General features: G+C 34.8%; 1 protein-coding gene across 2 annotated transcripts; it reads left to right on the top strand.

Annotated features, from left to right (window-relative positions):
* Positions 1 to 2,491: 2,491 nt before the first annotated feature.
* Positions 2,492 to 21,132, top strand: LOC140794874 (uncharacterized). 2 transcript variants are annotated; one of them, XM_073147139.1, is made up of 14 exons: positions 2,492 to 2,908; positions 3,968 to 4,098; positions 10,382 to 10,485; positions 13,101 to 13,167; positions 14,394 to 14,486; positions 14,577 to 14,741; positions 14,837 to 14,977; positions 15,078 to 15,155; positions 18,896 to 19,008; positions 19,085 to 19,145; positions 20,010 to 20,177; positions 20,293 to 20,394; positions 20,658 to 20,747; positions 20,818 to 21,132. In XM_073147139.1, the coding sequence occupies exons 1-14, from the start codon at positions 2,602 to 2,604 to the stop codon at positions 20,878 to 20,880; spliced, it is 1,683 nt and encodes a 560-aa protein (XP_073003240.1). In that variant the 5' UTR covers positions 2,492 to 2,601; the 3' UTR covers positions 20,881 to 21,132. The 2 variants fall into 2 exon arrangements, with proteins under 2 accessions (XP_073003240.1, XP_073003241.1); XM_073147140.1 differs by lacking the exon at positions 14,837 to 14,977 and having other exon boundaries at positions 2,494 to 2,908.
* The last annotated feature ends 637 nt before the right edge of the window (positions 21,133 to 21,769 follow it).

Genomic DNA, 21,769 nt, shown 5'->3' with positions numbered 1-21,769 from the left:
TATTATCTCATTCACGCAATCACAATATAGTGTTTCTATTGGGAAGAGAAAGAACTTCCTTAATCATTGAGCACAGTGCCAGCGCTTCTCCATGTAGAGCGTTATGATAGGTCTTTAGAAAGATAGCTTTCCTCATGTAGATATTTGAGGGGAATTCCAATAGAACAAAACCCGATGCCACCTTTACTGCTTCCTTTCCACGCTCCATTTGACCAACCCATAGTATCACCGAGTTGAATCTCAATGCTTCTAAATGTAGAAGGATAGGAGGAGGTTATTTTTATTGGCGATAACATTGAGGCTAGTTGCAAGGATGACTCCAACCATAAGGCATTAGCTGAGGTAATAAGTTGTCGGGGGTAAGGTTTCTCACCATTGAAGATGAATTTGTTTCTTGACTTCCAAATGCTCCAAAGGACGGTGAAGCAGTAGATAGTTTCTTTGCAATCCTTTAAAGTCGAAGAGGTAATAACTAGCCAGTTGCTAAACTTAATGGTGGTTAGGTCAGAACGAAGACCTAATCTACTGGTAAACACACTTCTAGCGAAAGAGCATCGCAGTAGAATATGCTTGACATATTTTGGCTCACTAGAACAAAATGGGCAAGAAGGATCAATTTCATTTCTTCACTTATGGAGTACAAATCTTATCAGGAGAGCTCCTAATGAGAATTTCCAGATGAACAACTTGACTCTTGGGATGGAATTTGTGCTTTTCCAAATAAATTTCTAGCGACATTGGCTTGAACTGATGAAGAGGAGCTCAACCAATCTCTATTCGAGAGGGAGTAGTAGTAAGCTGATTTGGAGGTCAAGTTTCCATTTGCCAGAGGCTTCCAAATGACGCGGTCATGTTTGTCCATGTAGGTGCTATTAGAAATGATCCTATGAATTAGGATAGCTTCCTTTGGCAAGAAAAGAGAGTTGATAAGGACAATATTCCACTCTCCGCTTGAGATTAGATATTTGACAGTAAGACTAGCTTGGATGGAGAGATGGAGCTAACAGAGGAGAGGGAGCTAAGAGTTGAAATGAGGGTGGATAGAGTTTCCATTCCCCCCTCCCACATAATATTTTTCCTGAGCTCAGTCCTATGACTAAAAATGGCAGACCATGCCTAGGATGTTCGCTACATTTTCTTTGTCTCCCAAAAAGAACAGTTTGGATAGTATCTTCTTAAGGCTAGCTGGATCGGAATTCAACCCGATAATCATAGTGAAAGCATGTGGTCTAATGTAATTGTATAATTTACAATAGAATTTACAAATGCAACATTGTACCTCATGATTAGTAAATCTTTTACCGATTGGAGATGATGATGGGTAGAAAGAAAATAAAAGAAAAGGCTAAAGTGATACACAGGTAAAAGTTGGATAGTGATTAATAAGAAACCATACCTTTTCCTACAGTTATATTAGAGAAAATAATACATGCCAGTACGAAACACACATTGTTGTCCCTAATAATGGATAGTCCAGTTGAGGTATATATTTGAGAGGCATGCGAATGTTGTACAACCTTCCTAAGTTCCGACTAAGAAAGGCTAGGGAATATTATAGTGTTTGCCCTTGGTTATGACTCAAAATCACTTATACTCCTGAAGAAAATTAAAAAAAGGGTGATATTAAGACCTCCTAATTTATTTAAATATTTCAAAATGGCTTTTTATTAGCTGACCGTTTGTTTATTTTTTCATCACAGTTAACATGTAAATGACGTATGGTCAATAGTTTCTCTCATTGTGCCAAAATTATATTAAGATATTTATAACTCTCCCTCTTAATATTTGTTAATCATTTTCCTCTCCTCTTGTCCTAACATATTTATTTTCTAATTTATATTATTCTCCCTCCTCCTAAATTATCGGTTTCTCTCAACTTTTCTTCCCTTCCCTTCCCTTCCCTTCCCCGTTCCCATATTTCTCTCCCTCAAATCCCAAACCTAATCCCAATTCTATCTGTAATATTATTATTTCTAATTTCTCTTTCGTTCTTTCAAATCTAGTTCAATTTTTCTTCCTCTTAATGTCTTTTGAACTCTATACCTTCTACTATGAGTTATACCCAATAAGTGCGGAGGCAAATAGCGATAATTTTATGAGATCAACTTTTTTGTCGGTATAATAATCTTTTTTGTATATTAATATTGTGATAATTCAGAAGGTTTTAGTGCCCTATTTTATTTTTTTCAAGGCGTATAAATGATACCATATTATAGCTTAGGGGTCGAGATGTAATTTAGCCTAAAAACTGAAACATAGTAGTAAGAATAAGATTTATGATGAATAAATCATTATTGGTTAGCACTAAGCCTAGAGATGATGAGATTAAGAGCCTCATTATCTTCGTCAACCGGTCTTTAATTACACTAACCCGCGGATCACTTTACAAAGCTCACTTTACGAATGAAAACGTATCCGTACTAATGCCCAACTGTTCAGATCGAAGAGAAGGGTGGATCACATAAAACATAAAACAGTGCCAAGGCACAGAATACCGCCAACATCTCAACACCTCGTTGTAGAGTCCAGTGACGACTCCTCTTTTCCCCGATCTATTTTTTCTATCTTCGCGACTCCTCTCGAGCTCTGCTCCACGCAACAATGGCGGCTTCTTGTGGGAGGAGGAGAGGTCGATTTGCCGGAGGAGGAGGAGGACCAATGATGGCGTCGATCTACTCTATGGTTGCGCTCGTGCTCGTCCTGGTCGCTTGTGTCGAGCTCGGAGACGCCGCCGCCGCCGTCGACGTGTACCGTCTGATACAATACGATCTCGCTGGATCGCCCTTCGGATCCCGCCTCGCCTCCCTTAACCACCACGCCGGCGCCTTCCCCTTCGCTCCCGGCGCCGATCTCTCCCGTACCGCCGTCATCATCCCCGTCCGCGAATTAGATCTATCTTTTCTCCGAGGTTTTCCTCTTTCTCTTTCTCTCTTCGTAATGCTGTTTAGCTCGTCTGATTTGGTTCCGCGATCTGATCTGATCTGATCTTCTCAGATGCGGGTGCTTGCTTGTTTGCTTCTATCTCGGAATCGTTGTAGAACTTCGAGGGCAATAGCAACTATATTTTTTTGTCAAAATTCTTTCTTCTTGTACTTGCAGTGTCCTATGGAACACCTCCTTTAATTTTTTCCCCTTATATATATATATATATATATATATATGAATCAGTGAAATTTGAGATTAATTTTCACTTGTCTCTTTATCTTACTTTATTTTGCAAATATAGATAACTTTATCAATCAAAAGTTGTCATCTTTCACCCTCTCGTCTAAACCATTCTCGTGTCCAGAGTAGTTTTTGGAGCGGTTGTTCCTGGTCGCATTAGGATTGATGTCCAGTTGACCACCGAAATTGAAATTTTGTCAATTCTTTTATATCCTCCTCATCTTTGAGTTGGGCTCTATCTGATCAACTTTCAGATGTTGATGTGAGATAGTGAGATATAGTTTTACTGGAGGTAATAATTTGGTAAAATACTTTGCTGATATACTATATTTTCTCTTAGAACAGTTTCATTGCTTAGAGGTTTTAGCTTTTTTCTACTGGATATATATGGCAATGGGAATGGATGCTATCTTGATATATACACTGCATGGTAGGTTGCCCTAGAATTCTTCTAAGATGTATAATTGGCATTATTCCAGAAGCATCAACTGCTTTCATGATGTTTGTTCTTTTGGTCGAATAGTTAGTTACAGCTTTTTACAGGAAATTGTTGTCGTTTACGTCCATCTACTTTATAGCTTTATTAATACAAAATCAAGCGGAATTTATGTGTAGACTTTTGGTGTAATTCATCAAAGGTTATGAACCTGTGGTTGTTAGTCAAGATGATAATTAATGTTGATTACTATTTGTATCATAGATACTCCTTTTTATATGCTTCTTTTAGTAAAGCAATATCTGTTCATATCTTGTCTTTTCTTGATGGTCCTAACTGCTAGATTCTCGTGATCCTCGTATTCAGATTATATTACAAACAGTAAGCCATTGGGGGGCTTGCTACTTCTCCTTCCTCAGAAAATCAGTGAAAAAATTGGTCAAGTGAGAAACATATTAGCTGAGGTGGAACATTTACTGCTACATGCTAACATACCTGTAAGTAAAACATTATTTTTAAAACTTTGATATCGACAATATGGTTTTCTGATCCAATTATAAGTATCACTGCTTCTTCATTTTAAACTTGTTTGATAGTTATACTTGTTCAGTTTTGGATGATATTGAATATTCAACATTTTGGATAATGTCCTTTTATGCGATGTTACTTGATCTGTCCCATAAAGGGTTAGTGCCAAAATTGTTGTCAAATAAAGGAGGTAGTATATTTCCAATTGGAAATATGTACAGACATGATCATTTACTATAAGTTGCTTGGTTGTGTTTTAAAGTAATTTTCAATGTATTGAAAAGCAGAAAAGGCGGCCGCCCCGCATTCCGCCTAGCGTTTGTCAAAGGTGGTCTGCCCTTTGAGTGCCAAAAGATGCTAGGCGGGCTATGCAGCTCGATAAGGTGGATTGGTAGTTTGGCCCGCCAACTCACCTTATCGAGTCAAATGAAAATGTCGGATTATCAGTTAAAAAACTAAACCATTAACCATTATATAAAAACACTCCTCTCTCTTCATTGCTCGCGCCCCTGTCTCTTTGCTGCTCGCTCCCCACTCCCCACTCTCTCTCTCTCGCTAATAGTAAAACCCTAAATCCTCAACCCCTTTTCGATTGTCCTCTCCTGCTCTCCCTTCTACGACAAGTGGCAGCGAGTGACGAGGCAGCTAAGGCGGCAGCTTGTGGTAACGTGCGGGAACGGCGATAAAGGGGACGATGATCAGTAGCTGAGGTATGATGTCCACTATCCATTGTCCTCTTTCCTTCTTTCTCTCTCTCACTCAGGCACTTTCTCACAAACTCACTCTTTCACTCTCTTTCTCTCTCTCACTCCCTCTCTCACAGTCTCACTCTTTCATTCTCTCACATCGGAGGATTTTGCTAGGCAGTTGTAGTTAATCTCTTTCAATTTTGTAATAATCAGTTAATCAATTGGTTCTTAACTTCAAAATTATCTATCATTCTGTTAAAGAAATTAATTGACGTAAATCAGTAATTATCTGCTAATCCGTTGAATTGTTTTAATATGTTAATCACTTAGTTTGTTAATTTAATTGCTAATTTATTATTCTTTCGAATGTTAATTATTTTAGTTTACTTAATTTTCTCTGCTTCCGTCGTGAACTTATTAATTGTTAATTTGTTATTATGGTTATAAATTGTGATTATGTTATTTAGTATTTTGGTTTAGTTTACTATTAAAGGGCATTATTACTATATTGCCCTTATATAAGAAATAATAAATTTAGATATATAAGTAACAAAATTAACAATCTTAATTACTCAAATTTTATTTTATTTTTTATTATTAGTATTTTATATTTTATATTTATTTAAAGTATACCTATATTTAAAATAAATTATATATTTATTATTAAACATTTTTATATAACTTATTCTATTATTTTGTATTTCTTTTGATGTTAATTCTGATTATTTTGAACCGAATGTGATTAATTTTTATAATTAATATAATATAATTTAATGATATAATTTAAGTTTGAGATAATCAATAAAAGTTTAAAATAGTAACTAACGTTACTATTTTTCTTTATAATAATAATGTAATTTTATTTAGTTATCCCATATATAGTCTTGTATAAACCAAGCAGTAGGTTAAAATTGTAATGTGTTTAGTAATCCTAGGGGATATGTTATCCCTTGAAATAAGTCTAGGATGACTTATCCACTTTTATTTAATTCTACAACAAAACGCACCCTTAGATCTCTAGTGAGATGCTTTACGATCCTTCACTTTTGAAGAAAACAAAGTAATACTATATGAGAATTGGTGACTCAGTTTTTCCTATCAAAATGCTGAATTGAATTTGATTTGCGAGAAGTATATCCAAGCATGTTGTAACCATTTCTGTCCTTTTCTACCTAGAGATTTTGGAATATTGTGAAGCTTATATTTGGATTCCTTGGATTTTATAAATAGGTAATTCCAAAAGTTAAATTAGGAAATATAAAAGGACAAGGAATTTCTTGGCATTCATTAAAAGGTTGATTACTTAGATAAATGAGCTACTAAGTTCTCGGCACAATTACAGAAAATGACAATTCTATTATGATAAATATTAGAAAAATTTGTATACAACACCTTGCTTTATAACGTAATTATAGTTTATATCCCACATTTTTAATATTTGCAAATTGAGCTCTATAATTTACCGAATATGTGTAGAAAACACCTTGGGTTAGATTTGAACGAACACCGTGAGAACATTTCATTAAGTAGAGATATTTTATTTCTAAATTGACTAAAATACTCTTATTTCTAAAATAATTAAAATGGCCTTAGTATGACTTGATTTATTGTATTTTTATAATTTTCTTAGTATAGTTAACTTAACTCAGAGATTTGATTGAGTTTAACTAACTGATTTAATGACTGCGTATTATCTACACATATTCGCTAAATCATAGGGCTTAATTTATAAATAGTGAAAATGTAAGGTGTAAACCATAATTTCATTAAAAGATGGTGTTATATGTAAATTTTCTAAATATTAAAATATAACACCTTTATGTTTTTAGATTAACTTGTAAATTGTTGATTGTTTTATCATGAAAATCCACTATTGAATGTTTACTTCTAATCCATTAGTTTGTCTAGTATGATCTAATTGCATCATGGCTACAATTTGTGCCTGATCTTGAGTGGGATCAGCCGAAATGGATTAGGCGATCGGCCATAGCCGATTGAGATTCATTGCTGGAACCAGTCTAGTGACTAGTTTCAGCCAGGTATTGGCTGGATCAGCCGATACTCGATCCATATTGGGTCAGGATCGGTTGTATCGGCTAATCCCGCCCAACATGGGTATCCCTCTCTTTTCTCTTCCCTCTCTTTTCTCTTTCTTCTTTCTCCTCTTCTCTCTTCCGTCTATCTTTTTCATTTCTTCTCTCCCTTGCCCTATCTCTCTCATTTCTCTCTCTAGCCTTTCACTCTCTTTTTCTTCCTCTCTTTCTCTATCTATCTCTCTTTTAATCTCTATTACCGCAGCAGAATTTCTGCTGCAGTAATAGAGAGAAGAAAGAGAGAGAGTAGAGAGTGAGAGAGGGAAGAAAAGATTGAGATGGAGTAACAAAGAGAGAGAGAGGGAGAAAGAGAGAGAGGGAAAGAGAAGAAAGAGAAGAAATGAAAAAAATGAGAAAGAAATTACTTTGCGGCAGTAAGATCGGGAGGAAGAGAGAAGAAATGAAAAAAATAAAATCAGAAAAATAAATTTTGCCTTGCATAAGAGAGAGAAAGAGAAGGGAGAGTGAAGAAAGAAAAAAATTAGATTTTTTTTGCCTTTGGTAGCAGAGAGAGAAAGGGAGGAAGAGAGAGAGAGGAAAAGAAAGGAGAGCCAATTCTGTATTCATCAAAATTTTGAGTAAGTTAATGCATTGTTTAGTTTTTAGGCTTCGTAGGTGAGTAATTATTATTTTCTTACTATTTTTCTTAAATTTTAAAAGTTTTCTGTATTTTTAAATAATATTTAGAATTTTACGTAATAAACAAATAGTCTGATATGATATAGACGGCTTATATTACCAATATAGCCGATACAGCCGATACGTATTATTTTTTCAGATGGTCGATTCTGATCCTGATACCAAGTTTTGAAACCTTGGATTATTTGATATTGAAAAGCTTTTGAAACTAGGTTTATTTCTTGTTTATTAAGCCTATGAAATTAATAGTTTCTCCTTAGTAGTCTTCAACAGGAGTTTTTGAGATCTATTTGATAAATTATCAAGCACCTTAGGAAAGAAATTACATAGAGAGAACAAAATTAAAGTGGTCATATATCCGTGTACATATACTCCTATTAGTTTCCCATTTAGATTGCCTCAACTAGTTCTCATTTGACAACATGTTAAATTGTTTGGAACCCTAATTTGCACTATTTATTTACTCTTCTGAAACCTTTTAGCATTTGTTATGTTGAATATAAAATGCATATTTGGTCGTTAGAAAAAACGATATGTATTGGTCGTTTGGCTGTATCGGATTAGACTATTTTTAATTTCATAAAATTCTAAATATTATTTATAATGCAGAAAAATTTCTAAAAATTTATAAAAAATAATAGAAAAATAAGAAATAAAATTATTCACATATGAACTTTAAAAACTAAAAAAAACTCAAAACTATAATGAATTTTGATTTGAATTAGACAAATTTTTTTACTTGTAAATTATTCTTACAGAACAACATGAAGAGAGATCTCACTAAAGCATGAGAGTGAGAGGAGAGTGTGTGTGAGAGATAGAGAGTAAAAATTAAAAATTTGAAAAGAAAGTAGTTGATGACATCAATTATTATTGTTTCATAGGTGAGATATATTTTAGATTTGGCTTGAATCTTAAAAAAAATTAATGTCAACCGATATTGTTGTTTTCAACTGATACGACTGAGTTTCAGTTGATATTGGCCAAATCCGACCGATACTAGATCGGTTATGGCCGATCCCAATCCAGACCGGCCGATTTTGGGATCCGTGTTAGTTTGTGAGTCAACACCTTAGAAAAGTATAAACCAAAGTGTGGATACTTGTGAAAGTTCACTGTTTACCTATATTATATCATTAAGTCTCATTCTATTCCTGTTGGTGATGGTTATGTTTTTTTTTCAATTCTTGATAGAAGTTGGGACTATATCTTTAATACACTATGGATGTGGATGGAAGTAAGAGATATCATCCAGCTAGACTTAAATCGAGCATACATGAATCAGTAAATGTTTTCTGCTTTGACCAAGAACACGAGGAATGAAGAAATAGTCTCACCACTGAACTTCCTGTCACAAGCTTGATAGGATTTTGAAAATATTAGTTTCACTTTGAGCCACTGAAACTTCTTGAAATGGGTTAAAACTGGTATGGACCTGATAATTCTGATCACATTAGCTGAATCATTAAATCCACATATGAGCAATTAAAATCCCATCACTTTAAGTTGAGACCTCTCAATTTTCTTTCTTTACGTGATGTAAGGCGACAAATATCTCTTAGCTATTCGTTTGACATATGAAATGTGAATGCCGACTATAAAAATTCCATTTTCTTTTCAGCAGAATAGCTTCTTGCTAAGAATCAAATCCCGTTCTTACTCTACATTTTGGTCATGTATGTTTAATTCTTTCAGTTATAGTGTGAAATTCCATGGGTAATGGATAAAGAAAACAAGTAGGTTTAAAAGATATTGAAAATACGGAAAAACATGACCACCGATTTTTAACATGGAAAAAACTTTCCTCACCAAATAGAAGAAAAATCCACGGATCTGAACATACATGGTATAATTTATTTCATTTAAACCCTAAAAACAAGATTCACTTAGAAGCCCCTCTAGACACACCGATGTCTTAAGTGTTGAAGTCCATATTTTGCTTGCAGTCTATTGTGATAAACTACTTTGTGATAATAGATTGCCTTCGGTTGATTGTTGCCCTGACATGGATCACTCATGCCTCAGTCCCTTAAGAGATGTTGAAGAAGATATATGGTTACGGATAGTTTAGCTTCTCCAAAGTGCTTCAAGACATGCGGAAGTAGAAAAACACTTGGACTTGAATGAAAATCAACTCCTCACACTTTGGTAGAAAATAAGTTCCTTGAGGGGATCCTAGAACTCTCATATTAGATGGATCGATTAGAATCATTGTGAATACCTCAAAATCCCATATAGAGTGTGAGGAACATCTCTGGTTCGTACTAGGTGTATCTCCTAAGGAAAATTTCTGTCCAAATATGAAAAATAACTTTCCCATTTCAGTTCTATGCGTGCGGTTCGAACCTTGTAGGTGCAGTTCGAACCCGATTTATATTCCTTAAGTGATACATGTTGAAACTGTGCTGTGGTTCGAACTGACCACATGCAGTTCGAACTGAGTTTGAAACAGCTGTTGAATTAAACTTCTTTTCACTTTGAACTTTAATCTGTTTGCGCTATTTGATCTTCTATAAGATGTCTTTCTTGACCTTCCACAATTGTTGCTCTCCACCAGTATCTTTTCTCCCCTCACTGGATCCTGAGAAAAAAAAATTAATTAGTACAAACTCAACTACTAGTGCTTTTGTCCCCAAATTTGCTGTTACAAAATAATTGCATTAAGACAGTGTTTCTATTTGATGTGTTAACCTTACATATAATGACTTTCAAAAATTAAGTTTTAAGTGATAATATGCTCGTAATTCTTTTTTTCTTCCTTGATACTTCTTTCCATCTTTATTTCGTTGGTGCTAAGTAATTATTTGCCTAATTATGTGTTACTCATGCAGTATCCAGTATACTTTGCATATGAGGATGACAAGGTTGAGGCCTTATTAATGGATATTCGCAGAAGTGATATTGCTGGTCAGCCTGCAACTGCAACCACTGGGGGGTTAGTTATTCCAAATATATTTTACAAATAGCAATATAGTTTCTAAGAATTTTTGATATAACCAAGTTTTATTTCATGTCTAAGAAAGTTTAAATGCTCTCACTAGAATTTGTGGATCAGTATTTGCTTGTGTTATCTTATGTCATGTTTAAGAGAATCTGCAACTTTTATGTGTCATCATGACTATGAGATGCCAGCTCTTGTTAAAATTGATGTATCATTCACTTTAAAACTTGCTATTTAAAAAGTTAGGAATAATTATACTTAACCCCCTAAACCATGATTGTTTTTCACATACACCCTGAACTTTTATATATCTACATAGACCCTCTGAACTTAAAAGGATATTTATATAAACCCCTTAATTCAGTGGTCCATCGTGGGGGAGCGGGGTGGGGGGGTCTGTGTACGTGGAAAACGGTAGTAATTCAGGGTGCTAAATGTAATAAACCCTTACAGTTATTTATTGTTTCAAATATGTCCAACTTCATCGGGCTAAGCTCTAGTAATGAAGCTATTTAAGTGGGAGGTGCCATAAGGTGGAAGTTTGGAAGAGCACAAGAGATTCAATTGGAAGCATTGAGGAAAGATGTATGTGCCTTAGGTGAAGGTTATTTCCCGAAGTAATAAGGATAGAAAATTGTTCATTTAGCCAAACATAATCAATTGATTCCAAGAGTGTGTTTCAGACTTCATAATCAATTGATGCCAAAAGAAAAAATCTCAGTCAAGAAGAGATTGAAACAAGGAGAAATAAAAAAGAAAGCATGAATCTCTTTTTGATGAACCTATGCCAATACGAATCTAAAAATAAAAATGTTGTTCTTAGAAATCTCCTATGCATTTTTCTTCTAAACGAAGACAAGGATCTAACTTAAATCATAAAGCAATCTAATGTATGAAAAATTAGTTTCAGCAACAGAACTTTTGGGCCGCAACAAGAATCTGAAAATTTCTTCAATTACAGGCCTAAATGTCACCTATTTGAATGCGTAGGGGATAAGTATGTCTGGATTCTTTTATCTTTATCTTCATACTAAGCTACCAATGATTTTTTAATATAGAACTCATCAGTAATTATATTTGTAGCAGCCTAGGAGAGGAAATGACTGGATTTAAGTAAGGTTCAAAATATTGGGATCGGTCAATCGTTTCAGCCACCAATATTGAATTTCGATATTAGACTATTTTTTAATTATGTAAAAATTCTAAATATTATTTTAAAATACAAAAATTCTAAAATTTACATAATAATAATAAAAATAGATAAATATAAATTACTTCCATATATAATCTAAAAATTAAAATACTAAATCTTTCCTACTCAATCTCTCCCTCTTTGACAAATAATAAATCCCTCTTCTTCTCCCACTCTACTCACCTACCACCTCACTCCATATCTCCCTTTGCTCTGTCAGTCTCCCTCACCTCTTCCCACCCTCTCTTTCTTTTTCTCTCACAATGCCTCTCCTCTCCTCGTGCTCTCGTTCGTACCTTCCCTCTTTCTCTCTCTTGCACATTTACAATAGTGGAGAGAGAGAGAGAGGTTGCAAGAGAGGAGAAAAGGAAAAAACAAAAAAAAGCGAAAAAAGAATTATCGAGGTCGTCAGAGCACGATGTTGTTGGATCTATCGAAGGAGGAGCTTGTCAGATGCCTACTTCACTGGACCTGCGCGGAAGGACTTCGCTAGGCGGAGTATGGAGAGAGAGAAGGTAGGTGGTACTAAAGGAAGGGTTTGCTTCCAGTCGATTTGACCCAATTCGAGTGGTTTTCGGGTGGGATTGGGATTGGCTGAAATTGAGAACCTTTGATTTAAGAGGAGGAAGAATAAGTAGAAAGAGAGTAAGATAAAGGTAAAAGAAGGACCAAAGCCACTCGACTAAAAGTAGAGAATGGATTGAATTAGATAAAAGAGGGAGAAAAAGAAATACTTCAGTTCATTGGATGAAAAAGACAGAACTAGAGAAGAGAGGGTTTTCTATAGTGTATGGAGTCTGCATATGGAATTCTATAGTCCTAAGGCTGCTGAGTCTGATTAATAAGGGTATATGGATCCTGTCTTAGGTAATACTAGGTTTGAGTTTAGTTAGCATTTCCTTTCACAAACAAAGCTTTCCTCCAAAGCCTATGTCCTCATTTGACCTAAAAATTCAATTTCCTGTGCAAGTCCATGTTGCCAAATTCTCTTCAATCAATAGTCTTGGTGAATCCTGAGACACCTTATCAAAGAGTCCAAGCTCAAATTGAATAGAAGAGATTTGCAGGAACACCTATATGAGATTGGGGGATAGATGTATGAGATCTGGGATAATGGCTATATGATAGTTGGGGGATAATAGATGTATGCGGTTAGGGGGTGTAAGTACTAACACAATACGGTTCAGGGAAGGTCATTGTAATTATCTGTATAATATTAAAACATCAGTTGGTATTTTTTTTTTTTTTTTTTTTGGGAGATATGAAATGTAAGTGTAGGTTGCTACTCTATCTATTAATGTATTCTTCTTTTTATTTGTATCTTTCTGCAAGTCATTTCTTGGTCGTTAAATATTTCCTTGCATACATGTGAACTATTTTAATGCAATCACGTGATTGATTCTTGTGCGAATTGCAGCTTCAAGTTGGTCGTATCATCATCTGAACCTAAGAAAGTAACATCGCCAACAATCTCAAACATTCAGGTCAAGAAGTGCCACAATCTGTTGAAAAATTGCATTAAAAAAATCTTGTTTATCTTGCAGCTGAATAATTTAATATCTGAGACTTTCTCTGGTTGATAGGTAGCTTAGTTATTTCTTTTGCAAAATAAAGCAAGCTTAGCTTATCAGATCTAAAAAACTGACTCTGATCTTGGTGGCATTGATGTGATTCATAGCAATAAAATTTTGGTTACAAGGTAAGGCTATATAAATCTTGCCCTCCTGTATCCTGTATTGCTGGGAGCTTCATGCAGCGGAGGACATTTTTTAATGCTCCAAGCCTCTCTATTAGACTTCCTTCTAGGGGATTTGTTGCTTATTGTCAGGGGCATAACTCTGATTCATGATTTAGCAGTGTTTAATTGTTCACTAGCTAAATATTTCTAATGAATGTGTTGAGAAAAGATTGCAGAATAATATCTTGATCATTTGTTTAATCTTTACCTTTCTATGTTGTTGTTTTTTGAAAAAATAAAATAATATTCTGTTTGCACACTGCACCATATTTTCTTTCAGAATCTTTGGATAATGCTCTGTTTTATCATAGCTGTCTTTGAAATTCTGTTGGGCCTCTTGTGAGGTGTCGAACAGAGTTTGCAGCCACCTTCATGTTAAAGACTGGTACTGTTGTCTACTAATGTTCAAGATTCAAGCACATCTGACCATATAAAATGGGTGAATGCTTTTATGTTGGACCTTTTCATTCAATTGAACTATATTAGTAATCTCAAGCCAGTGCACCATTGTGATTCTTCTGGCACATAGTTTTTCCAATATATTTTTCTTCTATCTAGAAACTCAACCCATTTCTATGGACCACCTAATACGGGCATATGTTTCCCTCAAGACAACTTTCTAATAACTGCATTGGCTATATTTTCATTGTAAATTATTAATTCACCAACTATTCTAAAAACTTTAACTTATTAGATAACAGTAAGCTTTATTGTTTATATTTGCACACTCTCCATCACTTATGGGCTTGAGACATTTTTTAAAGGTTCAAAAAGTGAAATTGACTTTTGTAGTTGGAGAATTTTCTATTTAATTGATAAGGTATTTCTGGCGGTATGTGAATTCAGTACCTCATTCTTTAATACCATGTTAACTCAGTAAGTACTTTAAAAGTTTAACTTATTATAGCACGGTGGTTTTTATCTTTTATATTCTAAATAAGGACATCTAAAACCCTACTTCTTATTTCATAGGGATGGCTGCTGGGCTCTAAAGGAGAAGGAGATGCTAATCAGCTTCCAACCATTGCTATTGTTGCAAATTATGACACTTTTGGTGCTGCACCAGTATGAATTATCTTGCTTTTCAGTTTTCAATCTTTCTCTTGTATGTTCTTTCAGAATACCTCACAGTGTCATTCCGCTCTTCTGTTTAAGGCACTCTCCATGGGAAGTGATAGTAACGGAAGTGGCGTTGTCTCTCTCTTAGAGATAGCAAGACTTTTTTCACACCTATATTCAAATCCGAATACTAGGGGGAAGTACAATCTTCTTTTTGGTTTAACATCTGGTGGACCTTACAATTTCAATGGTACCAATAAGGTCAGTCCGGCCATTTCTCTCTCTAGATCAACAAACTATTATGTTCTTCATGAGTTGATAGAACTTTAAGCATAAGCTGTTCTATTTCTTATCAGTGGCTCAGAAGTTTTGACCAACGTGTGCGTGAGAGTATTGACTATGCTATTTGTTTGAATAGTATTGGTTCTTGGAACAATGAGCTATTTATTCATGTGTCAAAGCCTCCGGAAAATCCCTACATTAAGCAGATCTATGAAGTTAGTCCAGTGCCATACTATCCAGAAATTGGCTTTTATTTTCCAATTTAATGGAATCTATGAAATGATAATTGTTCTCTTGATGAACTACCTCTGGCAGAGCTTTTCAGATGTTGCTAAGGAGATGGGGGTTACACTTGGCATAAAACACAAGAAGATAAATGTCTCGAACTCACGAGTAAATATCTGCTCTACATTTTCCCTCAATTTGTACTGCATCAGAAACATTTTTTATATGTCAATCTATAGAGTTTTAATCTAGTATTTAGTAATCATTTAATTGTGTGAAATATGTAGAATAACACCATTAATATGTAGCAAACCATGTTCTTGTGGTTAGAAGTGCTTCTCTACTTTATCGTATGAACTTCCACTTTTTTTCATTTTCCTATATTCTGTATCTGGAATTTTGATATAATTGTTTTCTGAATTCCACGGTAATATCTGGAGGTCAACTAGCTGTAATGGATAAAATAAAGATCTTTGACAAAGTTCCTGACGTTCAATTGCATCATAAATTAAATGAAGACAGTATTATGATTTTGTGGAATCTGCAGATATGTGTCTCGACATTGCATCAGTAGGACATGCTATCCAATGATTTGTGGCTAATTCTCTGACCTATGCCACTTATCTTTTCTCTCATTTCTTTTTTCCTGTCTTCTGTATCTTTCTGGACTTTTGATAATATTTTGTGCTGATTGCACTGATTTTTGAAGCTCGACTAGCTCTGTGAGAGATATAATAATCAGGAGAGTTGTCATTACTTGATTTACATCTGAACATACAGATGCCTTCCTAGGTTTACATAAGTTATCATGTCCAATAGATTTTCATCTTTTGAAGTTACGTATGTTGGGTGAAACATAATTCTAACTCTAGAAATATACAAATTCTTTTGTGGTGCCAAGGAAATTTCCTTTGTCAACTATGTATGGCTGATGCAATACGTAGAACTACTTTGAGTTCTTTGAGATACGAGACACAAGGATCTGCTAATAAGTTTGATCGGAAATCAGAGATCATCTACTTTTCTCTCTTTATTTCTTTTCGTAATTGTATTTTATCAGCTATTAGCCAATCTTGAAATTTGTTCTTTGAGTTGCCTTCTTGCTTTCGATTCTTCTGAATTATCCAGATCACATCTTGAAAGAGAAAATATTATTGTGGCAAAGGAACCTCTATAAAGATATGAATAGGATCAAAATTAACAACGTAGTACTTCCTAATTGATTAAGTCCTCAACCTGAACCCTACTACTGATATCTAGGTGGTAGCTTGCAAAATTTCTGCATTGTTGTGTTTTAATACTACTAGCAGAGCAGCAGAGGTCAAACTTGTAGCCTCATTAGATGATTGTGCAGCCATAGAGGATCCATAGAGGATCCATAGAGGATTTAGCAGCAGGAATAGTAGTAAACAGCCCTATCCATAGCATATCTGAGCAGAAACAAAAGGGAAATACAAGTAGTAAACAATCCTATCCACAGAAGATCTAAACAGAAACAAAAGGGAAATGCAACAGGGGAGAAGAGGCATTGAGAGAGAAGTCTGTTAGGAGAAGGGGAAATACAGCAGAAATACAGTAATAAACAACCCTATATAGATGTCTGTAAGGAGAAGATTAGAGGAGTAATGTGAGAGATGAGGAGATCTTACAGTTTCTCTAATCTAAAAAATTAAAAAGCGTGAGACGTGGAAGGAGAAAAGAGATGTTTTGGTAGAGAAGAAAATGTACTTGACAGTTCTAGAAACTGATTCTCTTATGGACTGCAACAGCTTATGCTGAGGGAAAGACGAAGGAGTTGAGAGAAGTTTAGGGTTTAATTTTCGGAGCCTTATGGGAATTCCACTAGTTGAGAGGAAGCTCAAAGGAGTCCGAAGGCTTGTTGGGAGGTCCAAAGAGCTAGGCAGTCCACTAATGGATCCAACCATGCTAGGTTAAGCTAATCTAACCGTACCAAATCCAAAATGGTTACCTGGCCTAGTGACCAATTGAAAGGAAAATGGTGTGACCACAACATAGTGTGGGCATCCGATTAACCTTAGGAATTTGGATTTCTTAGCACAAACAATTGTAAGTAAATAGGTAGATCAAAATGTAACGGAAATTAATGAACAATGATCACATCAATGATATGAATCATGTGATGATTACAATGCTGCGATGTACAAAACACGCACAAGAACACACTCCCTAAACAACTGTCCAAAAAGAACAGAATGAAAACACAAATTCAGTGACAATGCATTTATGTCATTGGCTAAAAAGAAATTGGCAAACACAGATATGTATCGGATATGAGTACATCTCATATGAGGTATCCACTTCATTGATTATCACATGACTAGGGGTATATGGTCTACTCTAACAAATATTTTTAAAAAGGACTAACTCATATTCAAGATGTAAATTGCCCACATCCTCAGAAAAGAAGGGGGATCCATGACATTTAGTATTTTATGTTTTGTTGGGAGGACCTGATAGTTCCTTATTCTTACATAGACTTACAAACTTTGCTTTGGACTAGCTATCTTCATCACATCACCTGTCCTCACGTTTTTGCTTACGTTGAGAATATATGTAGCCAATTCATCCTTATGTTTCTTTCTAGTTCTATGAGTATTGGACTTCTCCTTGCAACTCAATCTTCAGTTTGATACTACTAATGGAAAGAGAAAGCTTATTTTCAGTTTACAAGTTCTGATACCATCAATTAGAGGAGATGATGAGAGTGCCATTCATCACTGTTATCACAATATACCAGAGGTCCTATTAGTTTCTTAAATATATTAGTCTACCTTGTTTCAGAGAAGCCAAACCGTCCCTCTTATCATTTGAAGGATTCTGGAAGAGAAAGGAGATAAAGAGGTCAATGGTTCAAGCATTATACTTGTTATTACAGCAACCACTTAAGTTCAAAATTTTCATGTCTTCTCACCACTTTGGCTGGTTTCACCTTGCCAGGACCAGCACTCAAGTATTATTGTTGTGCACAAAGTATAGCAAGAGTCAAATGAGAATCACCTAAAGAATTTCTGAACAGGGTTATGTCTTGCCTCCTCTTTGTCTCGATTTACCCTGCCTTGGCTAACTAATTTGTGTTATTGTTTCCTACTCATGTGCACCTATTTCATGCAAAAGTATGATCAAATACTAAGGAACTTCTTCCTTGATATGAAACTTGTAAGTTAGAAGATTTTCTGTGATGACTGGTGATGATTCCCATTGGCTGAGGCATCCCTACATTCAATACGTGAACTTTAATTTGATGAGCCATTATCGTTATAGTATCTTGGGTTTCTCTTATTTTCTTAACCTTAAGTTATCAAATTTTAGTAATCAAATAACACAAAAATCATATAATGAATTCAACTAAGGCACACTAATACTTTCTAGATGTGGTTAAGGTAAGTTATACTTCTTCATACTGCTGCTAATCTCAGTTGTATGGTTTTATGGCATCTTCAGAATGCTAAGAGCAAATCATCTTGTGGATTGGAAATTGCTCTTTAAGTATGTCTAATAGATGGAGTAATATTCCTGAAAAGCTAAATAACCTAACCAATAGGAACAGTAATGCATGGCTTGAATTCTGAAGCATGTCTTATTTCTTGAATTATTATTCAAAACTATTTGGAAGACCTTCCCCCATAAGGGAAAAAAAGAGCGTCGCAATGCATGAAGCTGTTACATATGGGAGGTATGTGCTACTTACCCTCATTTCTAAATAGGTTTTCCCTAAAACTTGAATCCATAACCTCTTGAATGCGAAGTCAAACCTTACCATTACACCAAGTGACCCCTCGATCTTTCTTCATCATAATTGTAGGAATTTTTTTGTTTGTCATTTTGTTTTGTATTATGATATTGTATCTTGTAAATTTTTAAAGAGTCAATATCTGAAACTGTTATAGGTAGCTTGGGAGCACGAACAGTTTTCGAGGTTTAGAGTGACTGCAGCAACTCTTTCTGAGCTTTCTGCTCCAACTGAACTTTTAGAAAGTGCAGGTGGTCTGCATGACACAGGGTAATGTCTTGTGAATCTTTTTCTCTTTTCTGAATTTAAAAATCCCCTTAATTAAAGCTTGAGACTTTTGCTACAGGAAATTGGTAGATGAAAAGGCAATATATAGAAGTGTCAAATTAGTTGCTGAGAGTCTTGCGGTAAGAAATAGCTCTTTTCTTTCTTGTCAGTTTACATATGCATTTTATCTGAATCCTATTTCAATTAATGAGACTCGAGGTATATTTTTTTGAATTGCATTAGCACACTCCTTTAGTATTTGCATCTTTAGTTTGCGCTAAAATTCATTAAAGAACTCTTCTTGGTTATATTTTGATAGTTTGTTTCTCCTGCTTTTTGTTGTATTACCTTCGTACTAGAAGAATTTTATAACACAGAGGCATGCATCAAATATAACACACAGTGCTTCTCTTTACTTTCATGAAAGATCTGAATTAATGTTTTGATCATCAGTTCATCACTCTCTGCTACTTCAGGGATAGTTTCTTGCATTAAGGAACAATATAGTTAAAGAAAATCTTTTCCTGCTTTCTTATGCGCTTATCAGGGAATGAATTTACTGTGAATAACTATTTATTGGCCTCTACCAAGAAGTTGAACGCAAAAACTTTACATGTGCGGCAAGCATGGTCCAAACGAGTTGATTCTGTCCATTGCAAACCTGATTTTATGTAGAATGTCATTGAGAGTCTAATTGAGACATGTAGCTATTATCCGAATCAGGAATTCATGAGACCGATAGCTAGAGCCATGAGAAAGGTGTAATTTGAACTAGGTTTGGTAAATCTATCAGATAGCAAGCTCTTGAATTACCTTATCCTTGTTTGTCCATGGGCTGGATGGTCCCACCTTATCCCCACCTCTTGCAACAGAGTTGTCGACACTGTTGCTATCTCACAGAATAACAACAGTGTCCTGAATGCAATCTACAACTTACATTACATCTTTTTTGACATTGTTGTATTGCTTTTTAAGTTTCAAAGTGACTGATCTCTGTTGTGCAGAGGCATATTTATGGGCATCAAGGAAGGAACATCGACATTTTCGCAGATAATAGTAACTTGGCTGTAAATCCTCATTACATAAGCTCATGGTTGAATCTATTGTCACGAACACCACGAGTGGCACCTTTTCTTTCTAAGAATGATCCATTTATAGCTGCACTACAAAAGGTTCTGCTGCTTCTCATCTCTAAATTTCTGCTGAATGTCTGACTATTTATCATCTCGTGTGCTACTCAAGATGGATATTTTATGTTAAGTGAAGTTTGTTTTCTTTTGGTGACAGGAATTATCTGAGCATACAGTAGAGGTGCATGTACAACATGAGGTGCTTGATGGGATTTTCACTTTCTATGATTCAACAAAAGCAAGACTAAACGTTTACCAGGTATTATGAGTATACTACTAGGCTTGTTTCCTACCTGGATTATTATTTTGAGGTGGTAAACCCCTTTAGTTTCAAGTGATTAATGATGCTGTACTTCACTGACTTTTTGTTATACTTTTACGACTAAACTTCAGAATCACAATAATGAATCTGAGTCCTCATTATCATTAACTGCTTTATTAAACTTTATTCTCATTATCATTATCTGCTTTATTCAGCTTTATTATGTTCTAGAGCAATTTATGAATGATTTTGAGTTGCAGGTTGCAGGTGTTACTTTTGACCTTCTGTTTCTTCTTGTCCTTGGGTCTTATCTAATTATTCTCTTCAGTTTGCTCGTAATTACCACAAGGGTATGTAAATTTGATTTCTGGGTTTTTCTTTTAGCAATTTCATATTATCTTTACAAGGATCTTTCCACAGGGTCTTGATGATCTCATCAACATTTTCCGGCGTCCTCCCTCACGTAAATCCAAGGCAGTGTAGGACATTGTTGCAGTTCGTAAACATAGAAGGCAGAGAGAAACCCTAGTCGTCCATATCAAGTAGATTAGTGATCTGAAGGATTTTGCAAGGGAAATGGGGTAAATTTTGTCACCCACAATCCACAAATCTATTTGTGCGAAATTTGTTTACATTTTGCAGCTGTAGTACATTTATTTTTGAAGGTAGCATTGATTAAACTAGCCTGTAACTTTGTTGCATTGGTAGTAAGTAAATAGAGGAAAATTTTTCCCAGAGGACTTAGACTTTTCTGATTAATATATATTATTTTCGTTTATTTATCCTTTTATCCCACACCCAAGGATGTGAAGATGAACTACCTGCTTAAGTCCTGTACGTTTCCAATCAAAAAACCTTGTAGGAAACACCTTCTATGCTGTCGGTAATCGAGAAAAAACTTTGGTGTTAGCTGAACTAAGCTACTGACAGCTGCCATACTTTACGTTCCTAGAGAAAATTAAGTCCCTGTTAAAGAAATAAGAGTGGAATAGGTATAATTATTTTAATTTTTAATATCAGAAGAGAAGTATTAATATTTGTATAAGCTATTCTAATATTTAGTTCAATACTAGTATAAGGAGTAATAATTATATTTGATATGACATAAAGTTAATATTAAAGTATTACAAAATAATAAAATTATATTGAGAATTGGTGATTTTTTTAAATTAAATGACGAAAATATTGTTGAGTATATGTTAAAAGTAGTAGTAATAGTATTTTTTTTGAAATAATATTATCTTTATGGTATAAATATAGGATTAAAATGCTTTGTATATCTACATTAAATATAAATGCGGACTTACAAATATATAGTAGTGCGTAGCAGTGTGTCATAGTGCATAGCATTGCATGACAATCTATTTGCTAT

Source organism: Typha latifolia, chromosome 9 (genome assembly GCF_019914945.1).
Source record: "Typha latifolia isolate L0001 chromosome 9, TyphaL0001v2, whole genome shotgun sequence".
Classification (NCBI taxonomy): Eukaryota; Viridiplantae; Streptophyta; class Magnoliopsida; order Poales; family Typhaceae; genus Typha; species Typha latifolia.
Note: the sequence above shows the minus strand (reverse complement) of the source record. Positions and strands in the feature narration are given on the sequence as shown.

Bases quoted from the DNA above. Each gene is read 5' to 3' on its own strand.
- LOC140794874 (XM_073147139.1), top strand. From the start codon at position 2,602: ATGGCGGCTTCTTGTGGGAGGAGGAGAGGTCGATTTGCCGGAGGAGGA. The intron at 2,909-3,967 runs GTTTTCCTCTTT...CCTCGTATTCAG, and splicing joins AGATCTATCTTTTCTCCGAG to ATTATATTACAAACAGTAAG. The intron at 4,099-10,381 runs GTAAGTAAAACA...TTACTCATGCAG, and splicing joins TGCTACATGCTAACATACCT to TATCCAGTATACTTTGCATA.